This window comes from Chiloscyllium plagiosum, chromosome 4, assembly GCF_004010195.1.
Source record: "Chiloscyllium plagiosum isolate BGI_BamShark_2017 chromosome 4, ASM401019v2, whole genome shotgun sequence".
NCBI classification, from domain to species: domain Eukaryota; kingdom Metazoa; phylum Chordata; class Chondrichthyes; order Orectolobiformes; family Hemiscylliidae; genus Chiloscyllium; species Chiloscyllium plagiosum.
Genome location: NC_057713.1, coordinates 82237694 through 82264844, shown reverse-complemented (window position 1 = coordinate 82264844; position 27151 = coordinate 82237694). Strand labels below are relative to the sequence as shown.

The following is a 27151-nucleotide window of genomic DNA, read 5'->3' as shown; positions in this document are numbered from 1 at the left end:
CAAAACCTGAAATTACTTAGTTGAGTATAGATCTAGTACTTGATGCCATCAACTCTAAACTTTCTCTTTAAATTTGCATGAAGAAACTATTTACAGTTTCAATTTAAGAACTAACTTTAATTTTAGTTTGTCTAAATTGAAAACTTGATCACTACCAATGTTAAAATATAAAATGCACATTAAAATTTCAGTCGAGTGACGTCGGTGTTTTAATTTTGCTTAAGGAAACGGGTGACAAATGTTCCTACTTGTGGGCCCCTGGTTTTTCCCTGGGATGGGACATGTGATTTCCTACTGATGGAATGTGGTGTTTTATGCTGGTTTCTTGGTGTAGCTGCCTGTACTGCATTAGTATAGTGGGAAGGTAGTGCTACCCGATTCTTGACAACCCTGTTCCCCACTAGAAGGCACTGCATACTGAGACTGGTTTTTCAGGTACAGAGGGATCTCGATCATCCGAACAAGTTGGATGGGCAGTATTTTATTTGGGTAATTGATTCAATGCCTCTCCTCTTGGGCTCAAGTTTTCTGAAGTTTAAAAATAGCGCACATGGTTGCACATTACTTTTTACTGCAACGTTTTGGCAAATTCTATCTTTCCCCTGTCACAACAATGTTGGAGAGATTATCTGGAGAAGGGGGGTTTAGGGTAGACCCCTGAGTAGAACTCTAGGGAAAGTGCGGGGTGCCGAGACGGTGGGCAGTCAGTCATTTGGAGGCAGTGCCTGGGCTCCCATCAATGTCCAGGACTGTTCTTGGCAGCATTTCAGTCAGCCGCATTAATTTTTAATCATAAACAAAATACACTATCTGTTTGTAATGTTTCTTTCGGGACCATGATCATTGGATAATTGAGGTTCCTCTGTTAATACCTCTACAACACCTGGTAACTAGTCTTCACATGTCAACCCAAATGCTAAGGCTTTTTGGGAAGCTGCTTAATTGCAGCAGCAGCACAGCTAAACTTTAGATTCTGTACAGTGTGGAAACCAGTCCACACTGACTCTCTGAAGAGTAACCCACCCAAACCCATTTCCCCCTGACTAATGCACCTAGCATTATGGGCAATTTAGCATGGCCAATTCACCTGGCCTGCACATCTTTGGTCTGTAGGAGGAAACTGGAGCAAACCCACACAGACATGGGGAAAATGTGCAAACTCCATATAGACAGTCTGAGGCTGAAATCTAACCTGGGACCCTGGTGCTGTGAGGCAGCAGTGCTAACCACTGAGCCACCGTGCTGCCCTTTAACACCCACTTATGCATATTTTAACCTGATATCACTTCGTGCCATTTTCTTTCCTTTTTATTCTTTGTTCATTTGCCCCAACTCCCCTCTACAAGATTTAACTTCTGCTGCTGAGCTTTAACAAAGATTAAAAATCAGTTTGTGGATTGGAGTTCAGGGGGTATGAAGATCACTGGAAGAAAAAAGGCTGATTTTAGAATGGCCCAGCTTCAGGAAGTAGCATTTGCATTTTCTGTTGAGGTAGATTGCAAGGGTTGAGCTCATGAACAGTTATGGTTTTTTTTTTGGGAGAGGGTCAAGATTGCATTGTTAATGGTGTTGAGTGATTTTTAGGGACAGGTGAGATGCCCTAGGTTTTCACAGGAAGTGAGGAAAGATTGTTGAGCCTTTGGTAATGATCTTTGCGTCCTCACTGTTGGCTGGAGTAGTGCTAGATGATTGGAGGGAGGAAAACGTTTCTTCAAGAAAGGGAATAGGGATAATCCTGGGAATTAGAGCAGTCAGTCTTGCATCAGTGGTGGGCAAAGTATTGGAGAGGATTCTGAGGAGTTACGACTACTTGGAAAAGTATAGTTTGGTAGTCAGTCAGCAAGGCTTTGAAGTGGAGGTGGGTGCTGCAGATGCTGGAAACACTAGTCAAGATTCCTGCTGGAAAAGCACAGTAGGTCAGGCAGCATCCAAGGACCAAGTAAATTGACCTTCCTAATGAAGGGCTTTTGCCCTAAGTGTAGATTTTCCTGCTCCTCGGATGCTGCCTGACCTGTGCTTTTTCCAGCACTACTCTAATCCAGGCTTTGACAGGGACAGGTCATACCTGAAACCCTTTTTGAATTCTGAGGATGTGACAAAACATGTTGAAAGTAGAGCAATGAATGTGGTGTACTTGGATTTTAGCAAGGTTTAATAAGGTTCCTCATAGGCTCATTTCAGAAACTGAGGTCTGGGATACTAGGAAACCCATCTGTCTGGATACAATCGGCTGGCCCATAGACAAGGTGATAGATGGAAAGTATTCAGCCTGGAGCTCTGTGTCCAGTGGTGTTCCAAAAGGATCAGTTCTGGAACCTCTGCTTTTTGTGGGTTTCTTTATAAATGACTTAGACAAGGAAGTGGTAGGGTGGATTTGTCAGTTTGCTAATGACAAAGGTTGGAGGAGTTGTGGATTGTGTGGATAGCTGTTGGTTGCAGCAGAATATTCCCAGCATACTGAACTGGAGGGAAGAAGGATGAGAGGTGAGTTGGTAGATGTACAAGATGCTGAAAGGCATAGTGGATAACAAGAGACTTTTTCCTTCCCCCCCCCCCCCCCATGTTGGAAATGTCTATTATGAGGGGGCATAACTTTGAGGTAATTGGGGGGAGATGTCAGATGCTTCTTAGAGGGTGGGTGTGTGGAATGCACTACTAGCTTTGGTAGTCAGATATATTAGGGACAGTTAAGTGACTCTTTGTTGGGCACGTAGAAGATAGTACAATGAAAGGGTATGTAGGTTAGTCTCCTCTTGGAGGAGGATAAAAGGCTGGCACAACATTGAGGGCTGAAGGGCCTGTTCTGTTCTGATATGGAGTTTTTCTTCCAGTTCTTGTGGATGGAAAAATTGAACTCCTTTTTGAGTGGGGGAGAATTTTAAAATCTTGCTTCAGAGCAATTTCCACTAAGCTAACAAATGACTTTTTCAGATCTACCAGCAAGTCAATTTGTGTTAGAACCCCATTTTGTAAACCTTTTAAGTGCATGATTCTAATGCACTTTCTTCTAGCCCTTGTTTATCCCAACAGTATTTAACCTTGATGACTTTCTTGCAACTAATTAGCTTTGCAGAATTTTGATCCTATGCAGAAAGATGACTAACATCTGTCAAGATGGTGGGTGACTTACATGGGTTACTTCGACATTGTCTGGCATAGTGCATAAAGTGTATTGTTAGAGCTAATTTGTGCACTTCTGGTTTACAGTGCTTCCCGGGTAGTTGCTTGAAAAAAAGTCTTAAAATTATATAAATGCTACCTTTTTTTAGATTTACTTGAAGGTGATTATTTTCTGGGTGGTCTGCCATTGTGTAGGAACATTGGGAGTCTGATTTGTTTCCCTAGTTGGTAAGATTGTCACTTAACAGACTAAATATAGGAAATTGTTTATCCTTAAGGCTATAGAACCTGAGCCATGGACCCCTCTAGATACCTGATGAATTTTCTTTAGGCTTTCTTGGTAACCAGTGTCTGTTGCAGCTACAGGCCAAACTATTGCTGATAACCTTGTGCAAGTGACTAGTATTATAGTATTTCACTTGAATGTCCTTGAGTCCATAATTCTGTCAGCATTTCAAAAGAACCTGAATATGTATTAAGGTTAAACTTTGATCCACTTTTTGGATTGCTAAACTGAATTTTTAATTACTGCTCTTGAAGAGCTATAACTATTTAGGCAGTTTCTTCCAATATGTAAAAATATCTGTGTATTGCAGATGCAAGTAACAGGACAGCAGAGGTGGCTGAAAGGGGTTCAGATTGGGATATACAAAAATGAGGTAGAGACAGTGAATTTTTTTTTCCCCCCCACATAAGGGGGTCTCAGATCAGAGGGCATGAGTTTGATGAGGAACAAGTGGTTTGATTACATTCCCGACGGTATGGAAATAGGCCTATTGTGCCCAAAAAGAGCACACTGACCTTCGGAGTTACCCATCCAGACCCATTCCCCAACCTATATTTACCCCGACTTGGCAATTTAGCATGTCCAATTCACCTGACCTGCACCTTGAGAGGAAATCCACGCAGACATGGAAAATGTGCAAACTCCACGCACAGCTGCCAGAGGTGGGAATTGAACCTGGGTCCCTGGTGCTGAGGCAGCAGTGCTAACTACTATGCCACCCCCTGCGCTGAGGGCTCCCCTTAGCAGAAATCGGAGTCTCTGCCCTCCCCAATACCACTCCCTGTCCAGAGGGTAGTAGATATATGCAATGTGCTGCCTGAGGGTGATAGAGGCAAGTACTTGCCACATTTGAGAAACCTCTTAATGAGCCCTAAAAATACTAGGGCATAGGGTATGGACCAAGAGTAGGTAAATAGGATTAATGTGTTATGATGTTTGGACCACATGACCTATTTCTATGTGACTCTCTCAGCCAGAGAGACTATAAATTAGGAATGTCATTCATGTTCTATCAGATGGGATTTTAAAAAAAAAAGTAGATTCCCTGTAGCCCAACCAGTCCACATCGACCCTCCTGAGGAGTAAGCCATCCAGACCCACCTGAAGCTAATGGACAATTTAGCATGGTCAGTTCACCTGACTTGTACATCTTTGGACTGTGGGTGGAAACTGGAGCACCGAGGAAACCCACGCAGACACTGGGAGAATGTGCAAACTCCACACAGATGGTTGCCCGAGGCTGGAATCGAACCTGGGACCTTGGTGCTTTGAGGCAGCAGTGCTAACCACATTTATGGTATCTTGAGAGAAGGAAAGCAGAGTTTGAGAGGGTGTGCAATTTAAGTATCAAAAGCGTGGCAAGCATTGCTTTGGTAAAGATTTGAGATGACATGGAAAAGACATGAACTACGGGTGTATTTCCAGGGTGGAGCTATTGTTAGTAGCACCTAAAGAGCAAAGTTTATACAGAGGTTTTTCATCTAAGTCTGAGAACCCAGAAGTTGTGTGGGTGAATGAAAAGCTGTACAATAGGATGCATATTATGGAGGGCAAGCAATCAGCCAGACAAGCATTGTGTTAATCTGCTATTGAGGTCATGGGGGCAGAGATTAAGGTTTCAGTAACAGTTGGGCTACAAGTGGAATTAGGTAGTCATTATGATGGAAGTGCTGAGATTGGAAGTGGTGTTTAATTTGGAGTTCAACAGGATATTGCTGGGAGGGTCTTTGCATGACATGCTAGGTCTGAGTTTGATCATGGAAAGGACATGGCAAGCTTTTGAGGATCAGTCATTTGAATGAGATGGTAACAGCAACCATAAGAATTGTTATAACTTTATTGCCACTAAATGATCATTTAAGATGTCATGACAGCAGTAGGTTGCCATCCCTTGCATTGATCTTGTGCATTGACCCAACCCATTTTATCATGTCAGCGTGGCTGTGAAAAGGTAAGTTAGCCTTTAACAGAACAACCACATGCTAATTTGAGGAATGTTTCTTATAGGATTGGTATGCACTTGAGGGTTATGTACCCAAGCACAATCCTTGTAGATGTGCTTGTTGCAATGTGGGTGGGACCTCTCTTCAAATCTTATTGATTCTATGGTTGTGAACATTGGGGGGAAAAAATGGCTACCTGATCCTTTACTAATTAAATGACAACTTTTGCTTGTTTTTTCCCTCCGTCAAACTGCTTTATTCATACCATTTTTTTTCCTTTGGGATCAAAGGCAAAAGAGACTGGAAACTTCCTTTGTGGATTAACGTTTCTGATCCTGTGCATGAAATATGGATTACATGGATTTTAAGTGATGTCATGCATTTTTAAAACTATTCCTTTGTTGTTGGGTAAAACTTTGTAACTAGGGAATGCAAGCTTTCATTTGGTTCCTGGATTCAGCTGGGTGCATATCTGGGTTGTGATGGTATTTGTGCACTTTACTCAATCTGAAAATCTCCTCTTGTATAAACTGTTGGAACTGAGCATTGCTAGAATATTTGGCCATGGCATACTTATCAGAGGTAGTGTTGGATAAAATTGTTTGGGTGCTCCCAATTAATTCCATTTTAGCAGTCACACTTCATTGACCAAATGAAGTCAATGACATAATCAATTAGCAACTTGGATAGAAAAATGCTTTCCATATTAGAGGAAAGGTGTTCAAGGTTTCTAAACTGAATGGATAAAACCACTCTAATCCAATATTGATATGCTGTAGAGAAACTATGCTTAATCGAATGTTTTCTTTTTAGTTATGCAAGTGATGCTTCTTGAAAGTAACCTTTTTGTAACTTGAGCTTTAAAGTTGGTGCAGACCTTTTTGGGCTATGAAGACCACGAGTTTGGGTGGGTGAACAATGGTTGTGAAGCCTCCTTAATCTATTCTCTCCATTTGAGTCTGTAATGTTGCAGTAAGTTTGTGCCATTTACTGTTATCATAGTTGTAACTTAGTAATAAGGCACAGATATTTATATAAGTTTTCATGTTCTAACCGTTTGAAATAGTGACAACAGCACTTAAAATTTGGATCTTTACTCCAGTGAATCTGGTGAGGTCACCCATAAACTTAAACTCCTTTTTATTTTTATTTTGGTCATTCTGTTACTGGGAGTAATTGAGAATTTTTCTTACACTACATATTAGTGGTCTGTTCCTGTCAAAGAATGAAGTACAGTATAGAAGTCTTATCTGCGCAATAGTGAATTCAAATTGCTTGAGTTTACATTTGAAGCATATGGAAGAAGTGAATAATTCAGCAGTTTGCTGTCCTTTTGCCTTGTGGGTTTGTATCCACTAGTTTGATTGGATGAAGTTTTCCTTAAGCATTGAATAGAGTTTGATCTTAACCGATGCACGCTAGAAACTGGATTAAGTATTATCTAATTTTGAGAATGATTGGCAATTTCAGTTAAGGCATAGAATGCCTGAGGGAAATGGAATGACTGGTACAATATCAAGTATTGGAAGTTGTGGCAGAATAACTATCCAGCCTGGAATTGTCTGTGGGAATTGTTCCACTTGGGTATCAGCATCAATTATGCATAAGGTTAATACATGGCTGTTGTGCAAATCACTTTCGTGCTTTTATTTTGTACTATAGCTTCTGGACTTGCATGTCTCTCTTAAAATGCAGAAGTGGGCCATTATGGTTTATATTTTGCTGTTTGTCCTTTTGAGCATTTTGCATGTACTGTGTAAAGCATCTGAACATCACTTTAATTGTTTGAGGTTTTCAATAGCTTGTTTAAAGTTGGTGGCTTAAATGTTACATTTCAGAACGTATATTAGAAAAACATTGAAATGACTAAATATTTGGTTCACTCAGTCAATTCTGATATCAATATCTATAGGCCTCAATGCATGTCTTGAATTGAGCTAGAGTTGTCAATTTTTTTTAGCCACTGTGGAACATTCGCAACAGGCCTACCAAGAAGCATTTGAAATCAGTAAAAAAGAGATGCAACCAACACACCCTATCCGCCTGGGATTGGCCCTTAACTTCTCGGTGTTTTATTATGAAATTCTTAACTCTCCAGAACAAGCTTGCTCTCTTGCAAAGTCTGTAAGTAAAAACAAAATTCACACTGACAGAGTTTTTACTATGATATTGTATCTAACTGCTTTTTCTAATTTCCAAAGGCATTTGATGAAGCAATTGCAGAGCTTGATACACTGAATGAAGATTCCTACAAAGACAGCACATTAATAATGCAGTTATTGCGAGATAACTTGACAGTAAGTACAATATCCTAGAGAAACTTCCCTTAACACACATTATATCAGCTGGTGGATGGTTTGGTAATCTGAGCACTAATTTCATTGGTTTTAGTCAGTGCTTAACTCTAAAAGCAATATAAGCAAATAATGCAGTGATATTGCACTGAGTTTGAGCTCTGTTCCCTATTGAAAGAATCCTGCTCAGAGGGGAACACCTGTGCAACTTTTATCCAGCTAAAAATAATTTTCAGACATTTAGGGTTTGGGTCAGCTTGACTCGCTGCATGAGCATTGCTTGTGCTGCAAAGGCTAAGATTTTGTCACTTTGCTAATTTTCATTCATCCTGTAGTGTATTGATCCGAGGTGTATGTAGTTCTCAAGTTTGACTTTGGAACAAATCCAAATTTCTTTTCCATTTTGGGGGAAATTGAGACAAAGCTGCTTTTGCTTACAGTCTGCTAACTCAGCCTTTTTATGCTATTGGTTGTAATCAAATCCTTGGATGTATATTGCAGTCTAAACCAAAGCGCGGTACTGCTGAAACTGGAAATCTGAAATAACATTCCTGGAAATGCCTGGCAGCAAAAAAAACTGTTGTATATGATTTGTCTGAATTTTGACTGAACTTTTTCTCTTTGCATTTGCTGCTAGTACTGATGAGTATTTCCATGCTGATTTTGTTGCAGTGTGAACATTTACACCATGAGCACTTCAGTTTTGAAACTACATTTCCTCCATATTATTTCAGTGCTGATCCTTCATAAAACCTGAAGGAACATGCTATACTTTAGTGTCTCAAAATAGCCAGTTACCTTTAATTTTAAGATACCACTGTATACTAATTTGAGTTTGATTTTGTTTCTAGTTGTGGACATCAGACAACCAGGGGGAAGAGGCTGACGCTGGTGAAGGAGAGAACTAAACTTCCACCTTCTAGTTCTGTCTGCCTCATTCCTGAATCTTCACCATCAAGACTATTTGTAATCTCTGCTGTCCCACTAGTTTCTCTTTTAGGTCTTTTGGAGAGCTTCTGTCACTTCTGTTGGGTCTCTGTGTTTCCCATGTGGTTTGTGTTTGATAGGGGAGAAGAGCCAATTCATATTGGGAACTCTTGTACTGTATGTTCCAGGTGGCCAATGTAAATTCAGGGTGTGGAATTTTTTTTATACCAGTTTTAAACATTTGGTTAGTACTCTTTTTGTAGCTGTGGTTTACCACAAAGCTAATGTCAAATGTTTCCTGTACTAGCAAAGAAGGATGCCCATAACTTAGTGTATGTAATGGGAAATGGCATAGATTCAGTTTGAATTGTGCAATTTCTAAGGAGTTACTAATCGGTAGATCAAACCTGCACCATCTATTACATGTCTCAGGATTTTTGGGATAGGGCAGAGGAGGATTAACATTCCATGAGTTGCAAGATTCACCATTTCTCATGTCTTCATTTTGCTACACAAATGACATCTGAACATTTTATTTGTATTTAAAAGAAATTATTGTCAACGTAAGAACAAATGTACAAGCAAACATGCAGTTAAAATTAAATGCTTAACTTTGATAATGTATGTTTAAGAGGTAAAAAAAACCTTCCCATGTGTTTTTCTGGTAACTACCTTTTTTAGTTTTTGCTTTGTGGTCTTGATTGCCTAACACGCATGTGGCTGTGAAATAGTTAACAGGGAAGTAATGAGATATATTGCTGTATGGCTAGCTGCATTCATGTCTTCTGGACTTTTCATAAGAACACAAGCATAATTGTTATCAAGAAAATGTGTAAAGTTGATGTAAGTGGAATAAAATGTTTTATGAATGATTTTTTAAAATTTCAATTTGACTTACTAAATTATATGCTGATACTTGTGTCTCAAGTGGAATAGAATTCACAAATGTCTGAATGTATGAGGTTGAAGGCTTTGGAAGAATGCTCAAACTGCTGCCTCATAAATGAAGGAATAATTGTTCAGCATAATTTCAATCTAGATTGGTTTTCTGACTGTCTTGACGTATTCCTGAAACTGTTGAAACCTAATTGAGTGGATGATATACCTCCATTTTAACTGTAAATAGTACATTGGCAGTGTTTTCAGTATTTGCTGAAAAATTTTGCTGTGCACAATTGTAAAACTTAAGATTATGCATCATCTGCAAATACTTCAGAATTTAAAGAGACCAAGCTTTAATTTTGGACATCTTACCATAGCTTTATAGTGATATTTTTTCCTAGTTCCCTAGTTAAACGATACCTATTTTAAGATGACAACTCCAATGTACTATGTTATGATGCATCGGTATCCTTTTGAAAATGTTAGCATATTAGATTTTTTGTTTAACCTTCCACTGATTATCAAAGTTAATAAAAACCCATGCAGAAATGTCTGGCAGAATAAATGTATGGACCATAAGGGATCAAAGACCAAATGTGAGAACACAAATTCAAAGTTGAAAGGAGGCAGTGAAGAAGGAACCAGCTACAGAAAGGTGTAATTGTTAACAGCTGTGATATGAAGCAACAGTTTTGATTTTTGACAGCAAAATCTGTACTGTCTTGTCTTTTGGGGTAAAGAATAAATGTACCAAAAACAAAATTAAATATCTGGAATAGTATGAAGAACAGAAATAAGAGTTTCCAGATTTGTCTTTGTATTGTCTCTGTCCTCCCTTCCATCCCAGCTTTTCCTTTCTCACTTGTTTAATATGTTGAATGGTTGATCTTGGCATCCAAAGATATTACTACTTGCAAAGTGACTAAAAGCTAATGTTCTGTCTTTTTTGCTTTTGTTAGGGCTGGACTTCCTATCTTGTCATTCCTGTTACTAAAAGTTGGCATTAACACAAAAATTGTGTAGGCTTTCCCTCTAATGAAGTCACTTGGAGTTTCAAAATATAGTTCCATTTAGTATGGTATCCTGTTTGTAAAATAACTTCTTAAAATTCAAAAACTGAACAGGAGGATGCAATTTTTCCAGAGGTTGTATCAAGACCCAACAGTGAACTTTTTTGTAGCACCTTTCAGAGCATAATGATCGAGACCTGCAACTCAATGGCCTGGCCTTCACAGCCTTCTGTGGTGATGAATTCCATAGATTTACCACTCTGGCTGAAGTTTCTCCTTACCTCCATTCTAAAAGATCTTCCCTTTTAATGCTGTGCCCTTGGGTCCTAGGCTTCCCTACCAATGGAAATACCTTCCCAACATCTACTCTGTCCAGGCTGTTCAGTATTCTGTATGTTTCAATTAATTCCCCCTCATACTTCTAAACTCTCAAGTATAAATCAAGTTCTCAAACATTCCTCATGTTAAGCTTTTTGTTCCTGAGACCATTCTTGTGTATCTCCTCTGAACATGTCCCAGGGTCAGTACATCTTTCTGAAATATTGGGCCCAAAACTGTGCTCAATTTGTCTTTTCAACAGCATATTTGTGAAGGGGGCAAAAGTCTTGAAATGAAAGTACATTTGGTTTTTACTGTTTTAAAAGGCAATTCTTTGTATTCAATAGGCCGTCTAAGTCCATCTTTTAAAATGTATGCTAATTTGTTAACATTTGAAGGTACTCCACGTTAAGTTGAAAATTGCATCTTTTATTACTTGGGCCTGGCCTAAGTATAATTTAAAGCAGATTTGTCTTTTAATTTTAAGACCGTGTTCAGACATTTCATGGTTGAGATTAAGCCTAGTTACAAATGTGTTTCTATTCAGATTTGAATACTATTTTGAATTGACTCTCAATGTTGCACGTTTGCTGGACTTTGCTAGTCTGGAATGGGTTTGTAATGCAAAGATTAATTATAATTTTGGCAAATACAATTTACTTCAGTTTGTTTTGGGCTGTGTATTTGGATTAACTACAGTCTTTCTAAATCAATGTTGCTGGATCATCTAGACAGGAAAATATCAGAATTGAGATTTTGAAATGTTTATTGAATGTTGCACAACTGCCACTTCAAATGTTGCCCCAAGCTGGGGGAAGGAAGAACTAGCAGGTGCTCTTGATTACTGTCCAGTGATTTTAAGTCCATGTGAGAGCAGGGTCTAATCTGGTTAGGAAACTGAGCATCAGTATCTTAAGTTGCAATTGTCCTGAAAATTGTACAATCAATGAACATAACTTTATGGATGGAATGACATTGACATTGGTTGGGCTTAGGACAATACTCAGGAACTCCTGCAGAGATGTCCTCCAACAATCGCAACCATCTTCCTTTGTCTGGCATGATTCCAACCAGTGGTGAGTTTGCTGCTGATACCCATTAATTCTAGTCTTAATAGGATTCCTTGTTGCCCCACACATGAAATGTGGCCTTTAGGTCAAGGGCTGTCACCCATCTTACCTCTGGAATTCTGTTCTTTTTGTACAGGTTTGAGCCAAAGTATAGAGAGGTCAATCCCTAGCAAAACCGTGTCACTAAGCAGGTTACTGCTGAGCAGGTGCTGCTTGATAGCACTGTGGATAACACATTCCATCACTACTGATGGAGCTACCTGGGGTGGTAATTGGCTCGGTTGTCTTTGACCTGCATTTTGTATACAGGACATACCTGGGCAATTTTCTAGTGTCAGATAAATGGTGCAACTGCACAAGAAGAAAAGCTTGGCTAGTGCAGTGGAAACTTCAGGAGCACAAGTCTTCAGTATTATTGCTGGAATGTCAGGGTCTATAGCTGTTGCAGTATCCATTTGTTACCAACTCACACTGGAACAAATTGAATTGGCTGAAGATTGCTATCTGTAATGCTGGAGACCATTGGAGGAGCCTAAGACAGATGGTTCACTTATCTCTTCTGGATCACAATTGCTGCAAAATCTTCAGCCTTATCTTTTGCACTGTGCTGGGCTCTTCCATCATTGAGGATGGGGGCTCTGGATGTAGGCTTGCTCACTGAGCTGGAAGGTTTGTTTTCAGACATTTTGTCACCATACTAGGTAACATCAGTGAGCCTCCAGATGAAGCATTGGTGGCATAGCCAACTTTCCATTTGTGTTTGAGGATGGGGGATATTTGAGGAGTTGCCTCCAATGTTTTCTTAAATTATCCATCACCATTCACAACTGAATGTGGCAGGATTTGAGCTGGAATCTAATTACCAAGCTCTATCACTTGCTGCTCATGGCAAGCAAATGTCCTGCTTGGTGCCTTCACCACATTGGCACCCTTTTTTTAATAGATATGCCTAGTGCTGCTGCTGGCATGTCCTCCTGCACTCTGAACAACAATTGATCCCCTAGCTTGATAGTAACCGTTGACTAGAGGATGTGCAGGGCCTTGAGGTTGCAGATTGTGTGCTGGAGAACAATTCTGCCTGCTGTTGGCCCACAGCGCCTCATGGATGTCTTGAGTTGCGAGATCTGTTTGGAGTCTGTCCCATAGTGCCACATGAAGGCTGGTATTCTCAATGCAAAAGTGGGACTTCATCTCCATGAGGACTGTGGTGGTCTAAACCAATACTGTTGTTGAAAGATGAATCTGCAGCTGGCAGACTCCTAAGGATGAGGTAGGTTTTGCTGCAGACCCAGTCATTCTTTTTGGATCCAACCACCTTTAATGAGTAGTGCTACTATGTCACAGTTGGTGCATGTTGAAATGAGTACATTTGTCACACTCTGCTTCATCCCAAGTGTTTGTCAATATGACATACCAATTTATTAGCCAAGGAAGGACAGTGTTAACCAGCAGAAGATTCCCCTGTCTATGTCTAACCTGACTTCAGGGGGTCCAGATTCAATGTTAAGAACTCCTGTGGCAATTCCCTCAGAACTGTATACCCACTGTGTTACCACCTCTGGGTCTGTCCTGGTGGATCAGGACATCACCGGGATGTATGCTAGACTATTGCTGGAGTAGTCTGAGGGACAGCCCTCCCAGTTTGGACACTAGCTCCCACCTTAGTGAGAAAGATATTACAGGGTTCCCAGGGCTGTTTCTGCCAGTGCCTAGATAGATGCCATGTAGTCTGTCCAGTTTCATTCTTGTTGAGACTGATAGTTGATAATGCTGGACTTGTTTGACTGTTTGCTAGACTGTTTCAGAGAGCAGTTGAGTCAACTATATTGCAGTGAGTCTGAAATCACATGTAGACCACACTAGCATGCAGATTTCATTCCTTGATGGACATCAGTGAGACAGATGGGTGTTTCTTTTAAACAATCAACTAGTTTCATGGTCATTAGTATAGATTCATTCTTCCACATGTTTTACTATTGAATTCAACTTTCACTGTCTGCCATGGTGGGATTTGAACCTGGCTCTCCAAAACATTAACTGGGTTTCTGGATTAATAGTCTAACATGGGCAAGGAAAGCTATTTTATATTTGTTTTCCCCTGAGCGCTCAAATCAGTTTTCCCTATGTTGTGAGTACTTCAAAGAAATTGAAATGTGGTGTCACTGTTGAGAGGTAAACATTACTTTTAAAAGTATTTTTCCAAACCCTGTTTTGTGAAATCTGATTGAAAGGCCCTGTACTCAACAGGAGGACTAATAAGTCAAACTCCATGTGAATTATTCATACTTTTAAAGGAAGAAACAATACACAATACCCTTAAATTCACAAACTAATCCTGATATTTTTAGAGTCAAGCTTAGTAAATGTCCTCCTTCCATCTGGCACTGCACAGTAGTGCTAGTGCAGTAGCTGTAAATTGGGAATTGGTTCACTTCACAGGCAAAATCAGTTTCTTTCCAGAAATGAGACAGATGGGAACTGAGATCGGACTGGGAAAAGAACTATGGGACTCCCCATGTCTGACTTTATAAAAAATAGAGGTAAAAACCATGACTGCCAAAGCTGGAAACCAGATTCTGGATTAGTGGTGCTGGAAGAGCACAGCAGTTCAGGTAGCATCCAAGGAGCTTCACAATCAAGGTTTTGGGCAAAGGCCCTTCATCAGGAATAAAGGCAGTGAGCCTGAAGTGTGGAGAGAAGCTGGTGGCGGTGGGGAGAAAGTTGCATAAAATACAATGGGTGAGTGGGGGAAGAGATGAAGGTGATAGGTCAGGGAGGAGAGGGTGGAGTGGAAAGGTGGAAAAGGAGATAGGCAGGTTGGACAAGTCATGCTGAGCTGGAAGTTTAGAACTAGCGTGAGATGGGGGAAGGGGAAATGAGGAAACTCTTGAAGTCCACATTGATGCCCTGGGGGGTGGGGTCTGCGGGTGGAGATGCGGGATGTGGATGAGATGCGTTGGAGGGCATCTTTAACCAATTGGGAACGGAAATTGCGGTCTCTAAAGAAGGAGGTCACCTGGTGTGTTCTGTGGTGGAACTGGTCCTCCTGGGAGCAGATCCGGCGAAGGAATAGGAATACGGGATGGCATTTTTTGCAAGAAGTAGGGTGGGAAGTGGTGTAATCCAGGTAGCTGTGGGAGTCGGTGAGTCAGTGTCAAGTTGCTTGTTATTAATGGAGATGGAGAGGTCCAGGAAGGGGAGGGAGGTGTTAGAGATGGTCCAGGTAAATTTAAGGTCAGGGTGGAATGTGTTGGTGAAGTTGATGAATTGCTCAACCTCCTCGCGGGAGCACAAGGTGGCGCCAATGCCATCATCAATGTAGCAGAGGAAGAGGTGGGGAGTGGTACCAGTGTAATTACGGAAGATCAACTGCTCCTGGCTGCCATCAGATCTGTTCACTTGCTGGTTGACTGGGTTCACTTTTTAATTAAGTTTAAACTGTGTTTGGTCTCAGTTTGTGATGGTCAGAAATGCACTGGTCTCTTGGGATTGCTGACTTCCCAATCTACCCCACTTAATTGGTCACTACTGCCCTAATTTGCCCATCTAACATAGATGCAAACACAATCCTATCTTGTAGAGTGATTATTTCTCCTAATTTACTGTAGGGAATGGTGAAATAATGCAGACCAACCTGTCTCATGTCTGCTCAGAGTACATTGGTCTCTTACCCTTCTTGCTTCCTTTTTATTTCCTTTCGTTCATGGACAGTAGAATTTACAACCTTACACCACCTCTAGATGCATTTTGTGTGTCTATGACTTTGCATTATCTCACTTAATCTTTCCTGTCTCACCCTATCATAGGTGAAGGTGGGTACTGCAGCTGCTGGAGTTGAGTCAAGATTAGAGTGCTGCTGGAAAAGCACAGCAAGTCAGGCAGCATTCGAGGAGCAGGAAAATTGATGTTTCAGGCAAAAGCCCTTCATTCGGAATGAGGCTGGGAGCCTATGGGCTGGAGCTGCAAAGAAGGTAGCTGTGAATGCAATAGGTGGATGGAGGTGATAGGTCAGAGAGGAGACTGGAGCAAATGGGTGGGAATGAAGCTTAACAGGTCATGAGGATGGAAGGTTGGAACTGGTGAAGTCCACGTTGATGCCGTGGGATTGAAGGGTCCACAGGCGCAAGATGAGGTGTTCTTCCTCCAGCTGTCGGATGGTGAGAGAGTGGCAATGGAGGAAGCCCTGGACCTGCAAGTCCTTCAGGAAGGAGGGCTCATGCCCGAAACGTCGAATCTCCTGCTCCTTGGATGCTGCCTGACCTGCTGCGCTTTTCCAGCAACACATTTTCAGGGTGGGTTGATGGGCATGGACCTGACCAGGTAGTCACAGAGGGAACAGTCTTTGTAGAAAGCAGGTAGGGGTGGGAAAGGAAATATATCCCTGGTTATGGGGTCTGTTTGATGTTGGCAGATGATGAGATTTATGCAGAGGTTGGTGCGGATCGGCAGGTGTGGGGTGCATGGTTCTGTCCTTGTTGGAGTTGGAGGGGTGGGAGGGTCTCCTGTACACTGGGGAGCCCGTCGCCTTCTCGCAGAGTGCTTCTGAGAACATCTCTGGGACACTCGCCCCAATCAACCCCACCACCCCGTGGCCAAACATTTTAACTCTCTCTCCCCCCCCCCCAGCATCATCCTCATGATCTGTCAATCTTCCTTCCCACCCATGTGCTCCAGCCTCCTCTCCAACCTATCACCTTTACCTCCACTTCCATCCATCTATTGCACTCTCAGCTACCTATTCCACCCCCGAGGCTCCCAGCCTCATTCCTGATGAAGGGCTTTTGCCTGAAACGTCTGTTTTCCTGCTCCTTTGCTACCTGACCTGCTGTGCTTTTCCAGCACCACTCTAATCTTCACCCTATCAAACACCTTTCCATTGCTGCTTCTTCCTCTTTGCTAAAATCCGTTGCATTTCTAACTTTTCCCAGTTCTAGTGGAAAGTCAAGGACCTGAACTATTAACTTTCTATCTCATGCTGCCAGATTTTCTGAGCATTTCCAACAAATTTGTGTTTTTTAGTTCATATTTCCAACATTCACAGTTTGTGTATAAATGCAAGTTTGATAGGTTTATCCTCATTGAATGTCATGTGTAATGATACAATTGTGGTTATTGTCTTAACTGTGGTCTTAGATTAAGGGAAGAAGGCATGGTTCCAAATTTAACAAAAGTATGGTCATTTTGAAATGAAAAGAACAACCAAGACAAAAAAGACAAACATTGGATTAGTAGTAATTTATAATTCATGATATCTTTTTCTTTGGTTTCTTTGCCTTTTGATGTGTGCAGTTTTTAAAAATCAATTAGGGAAACTGCTTAGGTGGGCTAAAACAATGACATCTGCAAAAGATTTGAGGGATTTGTTAAAGAAGCAGTAGGTGGACATGTTATGTTGAAATGTCAGAGAAAGAGGCTTCCTGATTTTAAGATATAAGAATTAGAACAGATGTACAAGAAGCTCTTGTGGTGCAATGGTGGTGTCCCTATTTCTGAACAGAAGTCTGGGTTCAAGTCCTACCTGCTCCAGAAGTATGTAATAACATTTCTGAACAGATGGTTCTAGACATTTTCTAATCAATGTTAGGTTCCACTATGCTGATGACACCTAACTTTACTGGACCACTAAATCTCAGAATGACCTGTGTCTCACAAAATGTTCTAATTTGACATCTAGATCTGAAAAAATCCACACAAAAAATCCAATTAATTAACAAGACTGAAACTGTTGTTTATAGTCCCAACCATGCACCCCATTCCATGCACCCACCACACATGTAAAGAACCCACCTCCAATCACCTTAAAATTATGTCTCCTTGTGATAGTAATTACTGCCCTGGGAAAAACTCTCTGGTTATCCACTCTATCTATGCCCCTCATCGCCTTGTACACCTCTATAAAGTCACCTCTCATTCTTCTTCACGCCAATAAGAAAAGCCTTAGCTCCCAAAACCTTTCTTCATAAAACATGCCCTCTGGTTCAGGCAGCGAGCAAATTTCCTCTGCATCCTCTCCAAAGTTTCCACATCCTTCCTATAATGAGGCAACCAGAACTGAACATAATATTCCAAGTGTGGTCTAATCAGGGCTTTACATAGCTGCAGCATAACCTCTCTGCTCTTAAACGGAATCCTCCTGCTGATGAAAGCCAACACATTGTACACCTTCTTAACAACCCTATCAACTTGGGTGGCAATTTCGAAAGATGTATGGCCGTAGAAGTGCCAAGAATCCTGCCTTTAATCCTGTCATCTGTATTCAAATTCAACCTTCCAAAGTGAATCATTTAACACTTTTCCAGGTTGAAACTCCATCTGCCATTTTTCAGCCCAGCTCTGCATCCTATCAATGTACCATTGCAACCTATACCAGCCCTGCACAGTATCCACAACTCCACCAACGTTAGTGTCATCAGCAAACTTATTAATGCACTCTTCCACTTCCTTGTCCAAGTCAATTATAAAAATCACAAAGAGCAGACGTCCCAGAACAGATCCCTGTGGAGCACTACTGGTCACCAAACTCCAGGTTGAATACTTACCATCTATTACCACTGTCTTCTATGGGCCAGCCAATTCTGTATCCAGTCAACCAAATTTCCCTGCATCCCATGCCTCCTTACTTTCTGAATGAGCCTACCATGGAGAACCTTATCAAATGCCTTGATAAAATCCATAAACACCACACCCACTGCTCTACCTTCATCAATGTGTTTTGTCACATCCTCAAAGAATTCAATAAGAGTCCTGAGGCATGACCTGCCCCTCACAAAGCCATACTGAATATCTCTAATCAAACAATGCTTTTCTAAGTAATCATAAGTAATCATGAGCAAAACTAATGTAGTGTACAAAATACCATGCAAGGACTGCACAAAACACTATATAGGACAAACAGGAAGACAGCTAACAATCCGCATACATGAACATCAACTAGCCACAAAACGACACGACCAGCTATCCTTAGTAACCACACACGCAGACAACAAGGGTACCCAGCACTGATGATGTCGCCTAGCCAGGGGACGAAACGTTTGCAACAAAAACTTCCAGCTCGGCGAACAGAACCACAACAACGAGCACCCGAGCTACAAATCTTCGCACAAACTTTAAGTAATCATAAATTCTCTCCAATACTTTGCCCACCACTGACATAAGACTGACTGGTCTGTAATTCTCAGGATTATCTTATTCCCTTTCTTGAACAAGAGAACAACATTTGCCACCCACCAACCATCTAACGCTATTCCAGTGGACAGTGAGGATGCAAAGATGATCACCAAAGGTGCAGCAATCTCTTCCCTCGCTTCCTGTAGAAACCTTGGGTATATCCCATCAAGCACAGGGAATTCATCTATCCTCATGTTTGTCAAAATTTCCAGCACATCCTCCTTCTTAACATCAACCTGTTCAAGTGTATCAGCCTGTTTCCCTGCTGTCCTCACAACTGACAAGGTCCCTCTCACTGGTGAATACAGAAGAAAAGTATTCATTAAGGACGTCCCCTACCTCCTCCGACTCCAGGCACAAGTTCCCTCCATTATCCCTGAAAAGCCCTACCCTCACTCTGGCCATCCTCTTATTCCTCATAAGTGTAGAATGCCTTGGACTTTTCCTTAATCCTACCCAGAAAGGCTTTTTCATGTCTCTGTCTCGCTTTCCTAAGTCCATTCTTCAGTTCCATCTGGCTACTTTGTAATTGTCTAGAGCCCTGTCTGATCCTTGCTACCTCAACCTTAAGTAAGTTTCCTTCCTCCTCTTGACTAGATGTTCCACATCTCTTGTCATCCAAAGTTTCTTCACCCTACCATCCCTTCCTTACCTCAGTGGGACAAACCTATCCAGTATTTACAGCAAGTGCTTCCTAAACAACCTCCATGCTTCTGTTGTGCATTTCCCTGAGAATATCTGCTCCCAATTTATGCTCCATATTTCCTCCCGAATAGCACTGACATTTCCCCTCCCCCAGTTAAATACTTTCCCATACCATCTGCTCCTATCCCTCTGCATTACTATAGTAAAGGTCAAGAAGTTGTGATCACTATCACTGAAATGCTTTTCCACCGAGAGATCTGACACCTGACCTGGTTCGTTGCCAAGCACCAAATTCAATATGCCCTCCCCTCTAGTCGGCCTAGCTACGTATTGAGGATACACCTGACAAAATCTGCTCCATTCAAACTATATGCACTAAGGAGGTTCCAATCAATATTGGGGAAATTGAAGTCACACATGAAAATAACCCCGTTACTTCCGCATCTTTCCAAAATCTGCCTCCCAATCTGCTCCTCTGTTGCTATTGAGGGGTATAGACAAAACTCCCAATAAAATGACTGCTTCTTTCCTATTTCTGATTTCCACCCATAATGACTCAGTGGACAAACCCTCTTTGACAATCTCCCTTTCCGCAGATGTTATACTATTCCTGATTAGGAATGCCACTCCCCCACCTCTTTTACCTCCATCCCTATTCCTTTTGAAACATCTAAAGCCTGGAACATCCAACAGCCATTCCTGCCCTTGTGATACTGAAGTCTCTGTAAAGGCCATAACATCGTAGCTCCAAATACTGATCCATGGTCTAAGTTCATCACCCTCAGTCCTGACACTTCTTGCAATAAATTGACACACTTCAACCCATCACACTGACTGCAACTTCGCCCTAACAACTATCTATCCTTCCTCACAGATTCTCTGCATGCTGTATCTGCCTGTTCACCAGCTACCCCATCCTATGATCCCTTGCTCAGGTTCCCATCCCCCTGCCACATTAGTTTAAACATTAGGGGTACCAATATCCCGCCGAGGATATTGGTACCCCTCCAGTTCAAGTGCAACCTGTCCTCAACAGATCCCACCTTCCCCAGAAGGTATCCCACTGATCCACATATCTGAAGCTCTCCCTCCTACACCAGCTCTGCAGCCACGCGTTCATCTGCACTTGCTCTCTGCTCCTAGCCTCACTAGCCTATGGTACCATTAGCAATCCTGAGATTACTACTGTGCTTGTCCTGCTATTTAGCTTCCAACCTAAATCCCTATATTCACTTTTCAGGTCTTCATCCCTTTTCTAGCTATGTCATTTTTACCGACGTGTACCACAACTTCTGGCTGCTCACCCTCCTCCTTAAGAATTCTGTAGACTCAATCCAAGACATCCCTGACCCTGCACCGGAAGCAACACACCATTCGGAAGTCTCGCTCACGACCACAGAACTTTCTATCTATCCCTCTCACAACTGAATCTCCTATCACTATTGCTCTCCTATTCTCCCCCCTTCCCTTCTGAGCCACACAACCACGCTCAGTGCCAGAGACCTGGCCGCTGTGGTATTCCCCTGGTAGGCTGTTACCCCCAAAATATCCAAAGCGCTATAGTTATTGATGAGGGGAACAGCCACAGGGGGTCCCTGCTCTGACTGCCTATTCCCTTTCCCTTTCCTGAATGGTCACCCAGCTACCTTTATCCTGTAACTTAGGTGTGACTACCTCCCTATAACTCCTCTCTATCACCCCCTCAGCATGCTGAATGATCCGAAGTTCATCCAGCTCCAGCTCCCTAACGCGGTCTATGAGGAGCTGGAGTTGGGTGCACTTCTCGCAGGTGAAGTCAGCAGGGACACCAGTGGTGACCTTTACCTCCCACTTCTGTATCATTTCCAAGCAATGTGTTACCTGGCACCCTCCTTTCTTTGTAATAATTTGTTTTGCATGCCGCACATCTAATGGCATGAGCTTTAAAAGGGGATAAAAATCTCCTCTTACAAATATTTCGTGGGCGGCACGGTGGCACAGTGGTTAGCACTGCTGCCTCACAGCGCCAGAGACCCGGGTTCAATTCCCGACTCAGGCGACTGACTGTGTGGAGTTTGCACATTTTCCCCGTGTCTGCATGATTTTCCTCCGGGTGCTCCGGTTTCCTCCCACAATTCAAAACAAAAATGTGCGGGTCAGTGAATTGGCCATGCTAAATTGCCCGTAGTGTTAGGTTAAAGGGGTAAATGTAGGGGTATGGGTGGGTTGCGCTTCGGCGGGTCGGTGTGGACTTGTTGGGCCGAAGGGCCTGTTTCCACACTGTAAGTAATCTAATCTAATCTAAACTCTACAAACGCAATGATTTAATTAAAATCACAGATTGCAATTTGTTGTGCTCAAAATTGAGAGCCTCCTTTTTCAGCCATTGGCTGTCACTGTGGTAAAGCACCGCAAATCACCCCTTCTGTGTAAAACAAAATCAGGAGCCTCCTTTTTCAGCCATTGGCTGTCACTGTGGTAAAGCACCGCAAATCACCCCTTCTGTGTAAAACAAAATCACTTTAGATTATTGACAAAATGTCAATAAATGCTGTTGAAGATGTCACTAATGAATCAGTGAGGTGGAGAGCCCTATTTCCTGTGTAGGGACCCGAAAACCAAAATCAGTTTCAAGTAGTAAGGGACTGTTATCATTCATAGCAAATGTGGTTACAGACTGTTACTTTTGGGCAACTGATTACTGCATACTTCTTTTGCCAATCAATCAGTTTCCTCTGGTTGTTGGCCATTTAGCCATTCGAACAGTTTTTCTCTACCAATTCTGTTGAGGCCACACATTATTTTGAATCTCTATCACAAAGTCAGAGAGATGTACAACACGGAAACAGACCCTTCGGTCCAACTAGTCTGTGCCGACCAGATATCCCAACCTAGTCTAGTCCCATTTGCGAGCACTTAGCCCATATCTCTCTAAACTCGTCCTATTCATATACCTATCCAGATACCTTTTAAATGTTGCAATTGTACTACCACTTCCTCTAGCAGCTCATTCCATACATGCACCATCCTCTGTGTGAAAAAGTTGCCCCTTAGGTCTCTTTTATATCTTTCCCCTCTCACCCTAAACCTATGCCGTCTAGTTCTGAACTCCCCCACCCCAGGGAAAAACTTTGTCTATTTATCCAATCCATGCCCCTCATGATTTTATAAACCTCTATAAGGTCACCCCTCAGCCTCTGATGCTCCAGAGAAAACAGCCTCAGCCTGTTCAGCCTCTCCCTATAGCTCAAATCCTCCAACCCTGACAACATCCTTGTAAATCTTTTTTCTATCCTTTCAAGTTTCACAACATCCTTCCGGTGTAAGGAGACCAGAATGGCTGCAATATTCCAAAAGTGGCCTAACCAATGTCCTGGAAAGCCACAATATGACCTCCCAACTCCTGCACTCAATGCTCTGACCAATAAAGGAAAGCATACCAAAACACCTTCTTCACTATTCTATCAACAGCGACTCCACTTTCAAGGAGCCATGAACTTGCAACTCTTTAAATTTTCTTCTCCAAATTATATGGGAAACTTAAGTCCTTCATCCTCAAAACTACTCTTTCCAGCAGTTGCACAATTCACCATGTGCACATTTGGGATAATTATTTTGGTCAGTGCAATTTTTACGAAGGGCTGGATCAAATGATGTTTTTTCCATCTACAGGATTACATTAAATTATTTCAAAACAATTTCAAAACAATTAATAGTCCAATATACTTGTTTTGATGTTTGGTGGCAAAGTAAAAACAGCTCCATATTTACAGTCATATGTTTCATAATCCACTTTCCCCAGTGATAAAGCATTTGAGATTGGTACATTCCCAAAAATATAGCAGCCGTTTATCAATAACTTCTGAGGAGTTGTGGGCAAGACCTAAGTTCGGGATGTCACAGTGATTAAAGAAATATTTTCATTAAGAGAACTAAATGCTCATTCAACGTTCCAGAATTGCCGATTGCACGATGTGTGAATGGCTGGAAACGTTGCTTCCAGAAAATTGAGGAAAAAAGGAAATGAAGTACAGAAAACAAATTAAGAGATGTTTGGAAATTTTATGTTAAGTCATGTTTAATATTGTGTGAAACATGTAATATTAGTTGCATATTTACAGAATATCTAAACATGGAAGAGCGCTATTTGTGTTTTCTCACTCACTCAAATTGTCTCAGAAATGCACGCAAGTTGTGCTACAATTTTTGATGTATCAAACAAAACATTCAACTTCAGCAGGAATGCAAAACAGGCACTATTACATCGCCTGCCCAATATCAGACCACATGCTTGATAATATACCATGTCAATTTTTCCTTTCAATAGAACCTGAAGCATGGAAGAGTACATGTTTAAATTTAGCAGTTAATCCATATTGTCAGAGAGTAGAGTAGAATAGAGAAAATTTTTATTTGTCATTTCTACAATATACACATGAAACAGTAAAAGAGACAGCATCCCTTCAGTACTGAGGGTGCTACATGGACAATACAAACTACACAATCGTACACGGCATAAAGTGTATAATAAGTGAAAAAAACACAAATTACAGTGTAACGGAAGAATGATGTTTCTAGCCGCAATACGAAAGAATCTCAGATGGGAAAGAGTCCAATTATACGGTCTTAAGGAGCCTTATGGCTTGGGGGAAGAAATATTTGCACAGTCTGGCCGTGAGAGAACATATGCTCCGGTATCTTCTGCCAGATGACAGGAAGGAGAAAAGTTTGAATGGGGAATGGGTGGAATCTTCCACAATGCTCTTAGCCTTTCGGATGCAGCATGTGGTGTAAATGTCTGTAATGGAGGGGAGAGATCCCAATGATCTTCTCAGCTGTCCTCACTATCTGTTGTAGGGTCTTACGATCTGAGATGATGCAATTTCTGAACAGGCGGTGATGCAGCAGCTCAGGGTACTCTCAATGAACCCTCTGTAGAATGTGGTGAGGATGAGGAGTGGGAGGTGGGCTTTCCTCAGCTTGCACAGAAAGTAGAGATGCTGCTGGGCTTTCTTAGCTATGGAGCACATGTTGAGGGTCCAGTGAGATTCTCCGCCAGGTGTACACCAAGAAATTTATGATCTCCACAGGGAAGCCATCGATGTTCAGCAGACAGCGGTCGCTCCATGTCCTCCTGAATTCAATAACCATCTCTTTTGTCTTGTCCACATTCAGACAAAGGTTGTTGGCTCTGCACCAGTCCATTAGCCATGCACCTCCTCTCTGTAGGTTGACTCACTGTTCCTTCTGATGAGACCCACTACAGTCGTATCATTAGCGGACTTGATGATGTGATTCGACTTGTGCGTCATTGCACAGTCGTGTGTCAGCAGGGTGAACAGCAGTGGACCGAGCACACAGCCCTCTGGGGCCCCTGTGCTCAGTGTGATGGTGTTGGAGATGCTGTTCCTGATCCAGACTGACTGAGGTCTCCCAGTCAGGAAGTCCAGGATCCAGTGAGGTACTTAGGCCCTGCAGACTCAACTTTCCAATCAGGTGCTGAGGAATTATAGTGTTAAATGCAAAACTGAAGTCTAGAAACAGTAGTCTGACGTAGGTGTCCTTCTCTAGGTGGGTGAGTGTCAGATGGAGGGTGGTATAAATGGCATAATTTGTTGAGCGGTTGGGTCAATATGCGAACTGCAGGATGTCCAGTGAGGGAGGCAGCAGGGTCTTAATGTACCTTATCACGAGCCTCTTGAAGCACTTCATGACGATGGGTGTAAGTGCAACAGGGCGGTAGTCATTGATGCAGACCTTCAGTCCAAAAAACAATTCACCATCACCACCCTTTGTTTCCTACTGTAAAGCCAATCTTGTATCCAAATGGCAAGCTCACCTTGAATCCCATGTGATCTAACTTTACTAATTAGTCTACCATGTAGAACCTTGTCAAAAGCTTTACTAAAGTCCAAGTCAACAACATCTACTGCTCTGTCCTCATCAATCTTCTTGGTTACTTCCTCAAAAAACTCAATCAAGTTTGTGAGACACAATTTCCCATGCACAAAACAGTGCTGACTATCCCAAATCATTCCTCGCTTCTCCAAATACATATAAATCTTACCTTTTAGAATCACCCCCAACAACGTACCCACCACCGATGTCAGACTCACAGACTAAGGTTCCCAGCATTCTGCCTACAGCCTTTCTTAAATAAAGGCAGAACAATAGCCACCATCCAGTCCTCCAGCACCTCACCCGTGGTGAGACTCAAATATTTCTATTAGGGGCCCTGCAATTTCCTCCCTAATTTCTCACAATGTCCTGGAATATACATTGATCACGTCCTGGAAATTTATTCACCTTTATGTGTTCTAATATTTGCAGCAATTCCTCTTCTGAAATATGACCTGTTCTCAAAACAATATTTATTTGCCTCAGTTCTGTAGCCACCATTTCTTTTTCCACAGTAAAAGTTCATGCAAAAAATTCATCTAATATCTCTCCCATCTTCTGAGTTTCAACATAAAGACAACCTCATTGATCTTTAATGGTCCCTACTCTCTCCCTTGTTCTTAATATACTTGTAGAATCTTTTTGGATTATCCTTAACCTTTTCTGCCAAGGCAACCTCATATCTTCTCTTTGCTTTTTGATTTCCCTCTGAAGAATGCCCCTACACTCTTTATACTCTTCGAGAGATTCATTTGATCCCAGATGTCTATAGCTAATATTTGATTATTTTTATTCTTGATAGAATCTCAATATCTTTATTCTTCATTGTTCCCTAATCTTACCAGCCTTACCTTTCACACTATCAAGAACAAAATGCCTCTGAATTCTCATTATTGTGCTTTTGAAAGCCTCCCACTTGTCAGACATCCCTTTACTTGCAAACAGTGTACCCCAATCAAGAATCATGTCTGATACAATTAAAATTTGCTTTACTCCATTAACAGTTTTAACTTTTTTGGAAGGCTTACCTTTTTCCATAACTACTTTAAAAATAATAATATGATCACTAGTCCCAAAGTGTTCCCCTACAAACACTTCAGTCTTTTGCCCTGCCTTATTTCCCAAAAGAAGGTCAAGGTTTGTTCCTTCTCTCGTAGGAACATTTACATACTGATAAGGAAAATTGAACACATTTAACAAATTCCCCACCACCCAAACCTTTAACACTATGACAGTCCTAGTCAATGTTTGGAAAATTAAAATCCCCTACTATTATAGTCCTTCAATTCTTATGTATCAGAGATCTCTCTTTGTATTTGCTCCTCAATTTCTCTCTAACTGTTCAAGGGCTTGTAGTACAATCCCATCAAGGTGATCATCACTTTCATATTCTAATTTCATCCCACATTTTTTCACTGGATAATCCCTCAGAAATATCTTATTTACAGTAGTAATGTTTTCCTTAATCAAAAACACTACTCTCTTGCCTTCCTTTCTATCTTTCCTATAGCATCAAAAACCCAAAACATTGAACTACCAATTCTATCCTTCCCTCAGTCATGTTTCTGTAATAGCTGTGACATCCTAGTCGCATGTTCCGATACATACCCTG

At 41.6% G+C, this 27151-nt stretch overlaps 1 protein-coding gene and 1 long non-coding RNA gene across 3 annotated transcripts in view; one reads left to right on the top strand and one right to left on the bottom strand.

Moving 5' to 3' along the window:
• The window catches only part of LOC122549153 (14-3-3 protein beta/alpha-1), a 28852-nt gene extending 18851 nt beyond the window's left edge, over window positions 1–10001 (top strand). For both annotated transcript variants that reach the window (XM_043688498.1, XM_043688499.1), the window contains exons 4-6: window positions 7310–7473; window positions 7551–7646; window positions 8495–10001. In XM_043688498.1, the coding sequence (XP_043544433.1) occupies window positions 7310–7473; window positions 7551–7646; window positions 8495–8551 (317 nt within the window). In that variant the 3' untranslated portion in view covers window positions 8552–10001. The remainder of the gene's footprint in view (window positions 1–7309; window positions 7474–7550; window positions 7647–8494) is intronic.
• A 13761-nt stretch (window positions 10002–23762) lies between these two features.
• LOC122549156 overlaps window positions 23763–27151 on the bottom strand; it is a 48550-nt gene continuing 45161 nt past the window's right edge. Inside the window, exon 5 of the long non-coding RNA XR_006311436.1 lies at window positions 23763–25398. This is a non-coding gene — a long non-coding RNA (uncharacterized LOC122549156). The remainder of the gene's footprint in view (window positions 25399–27151) is intronic.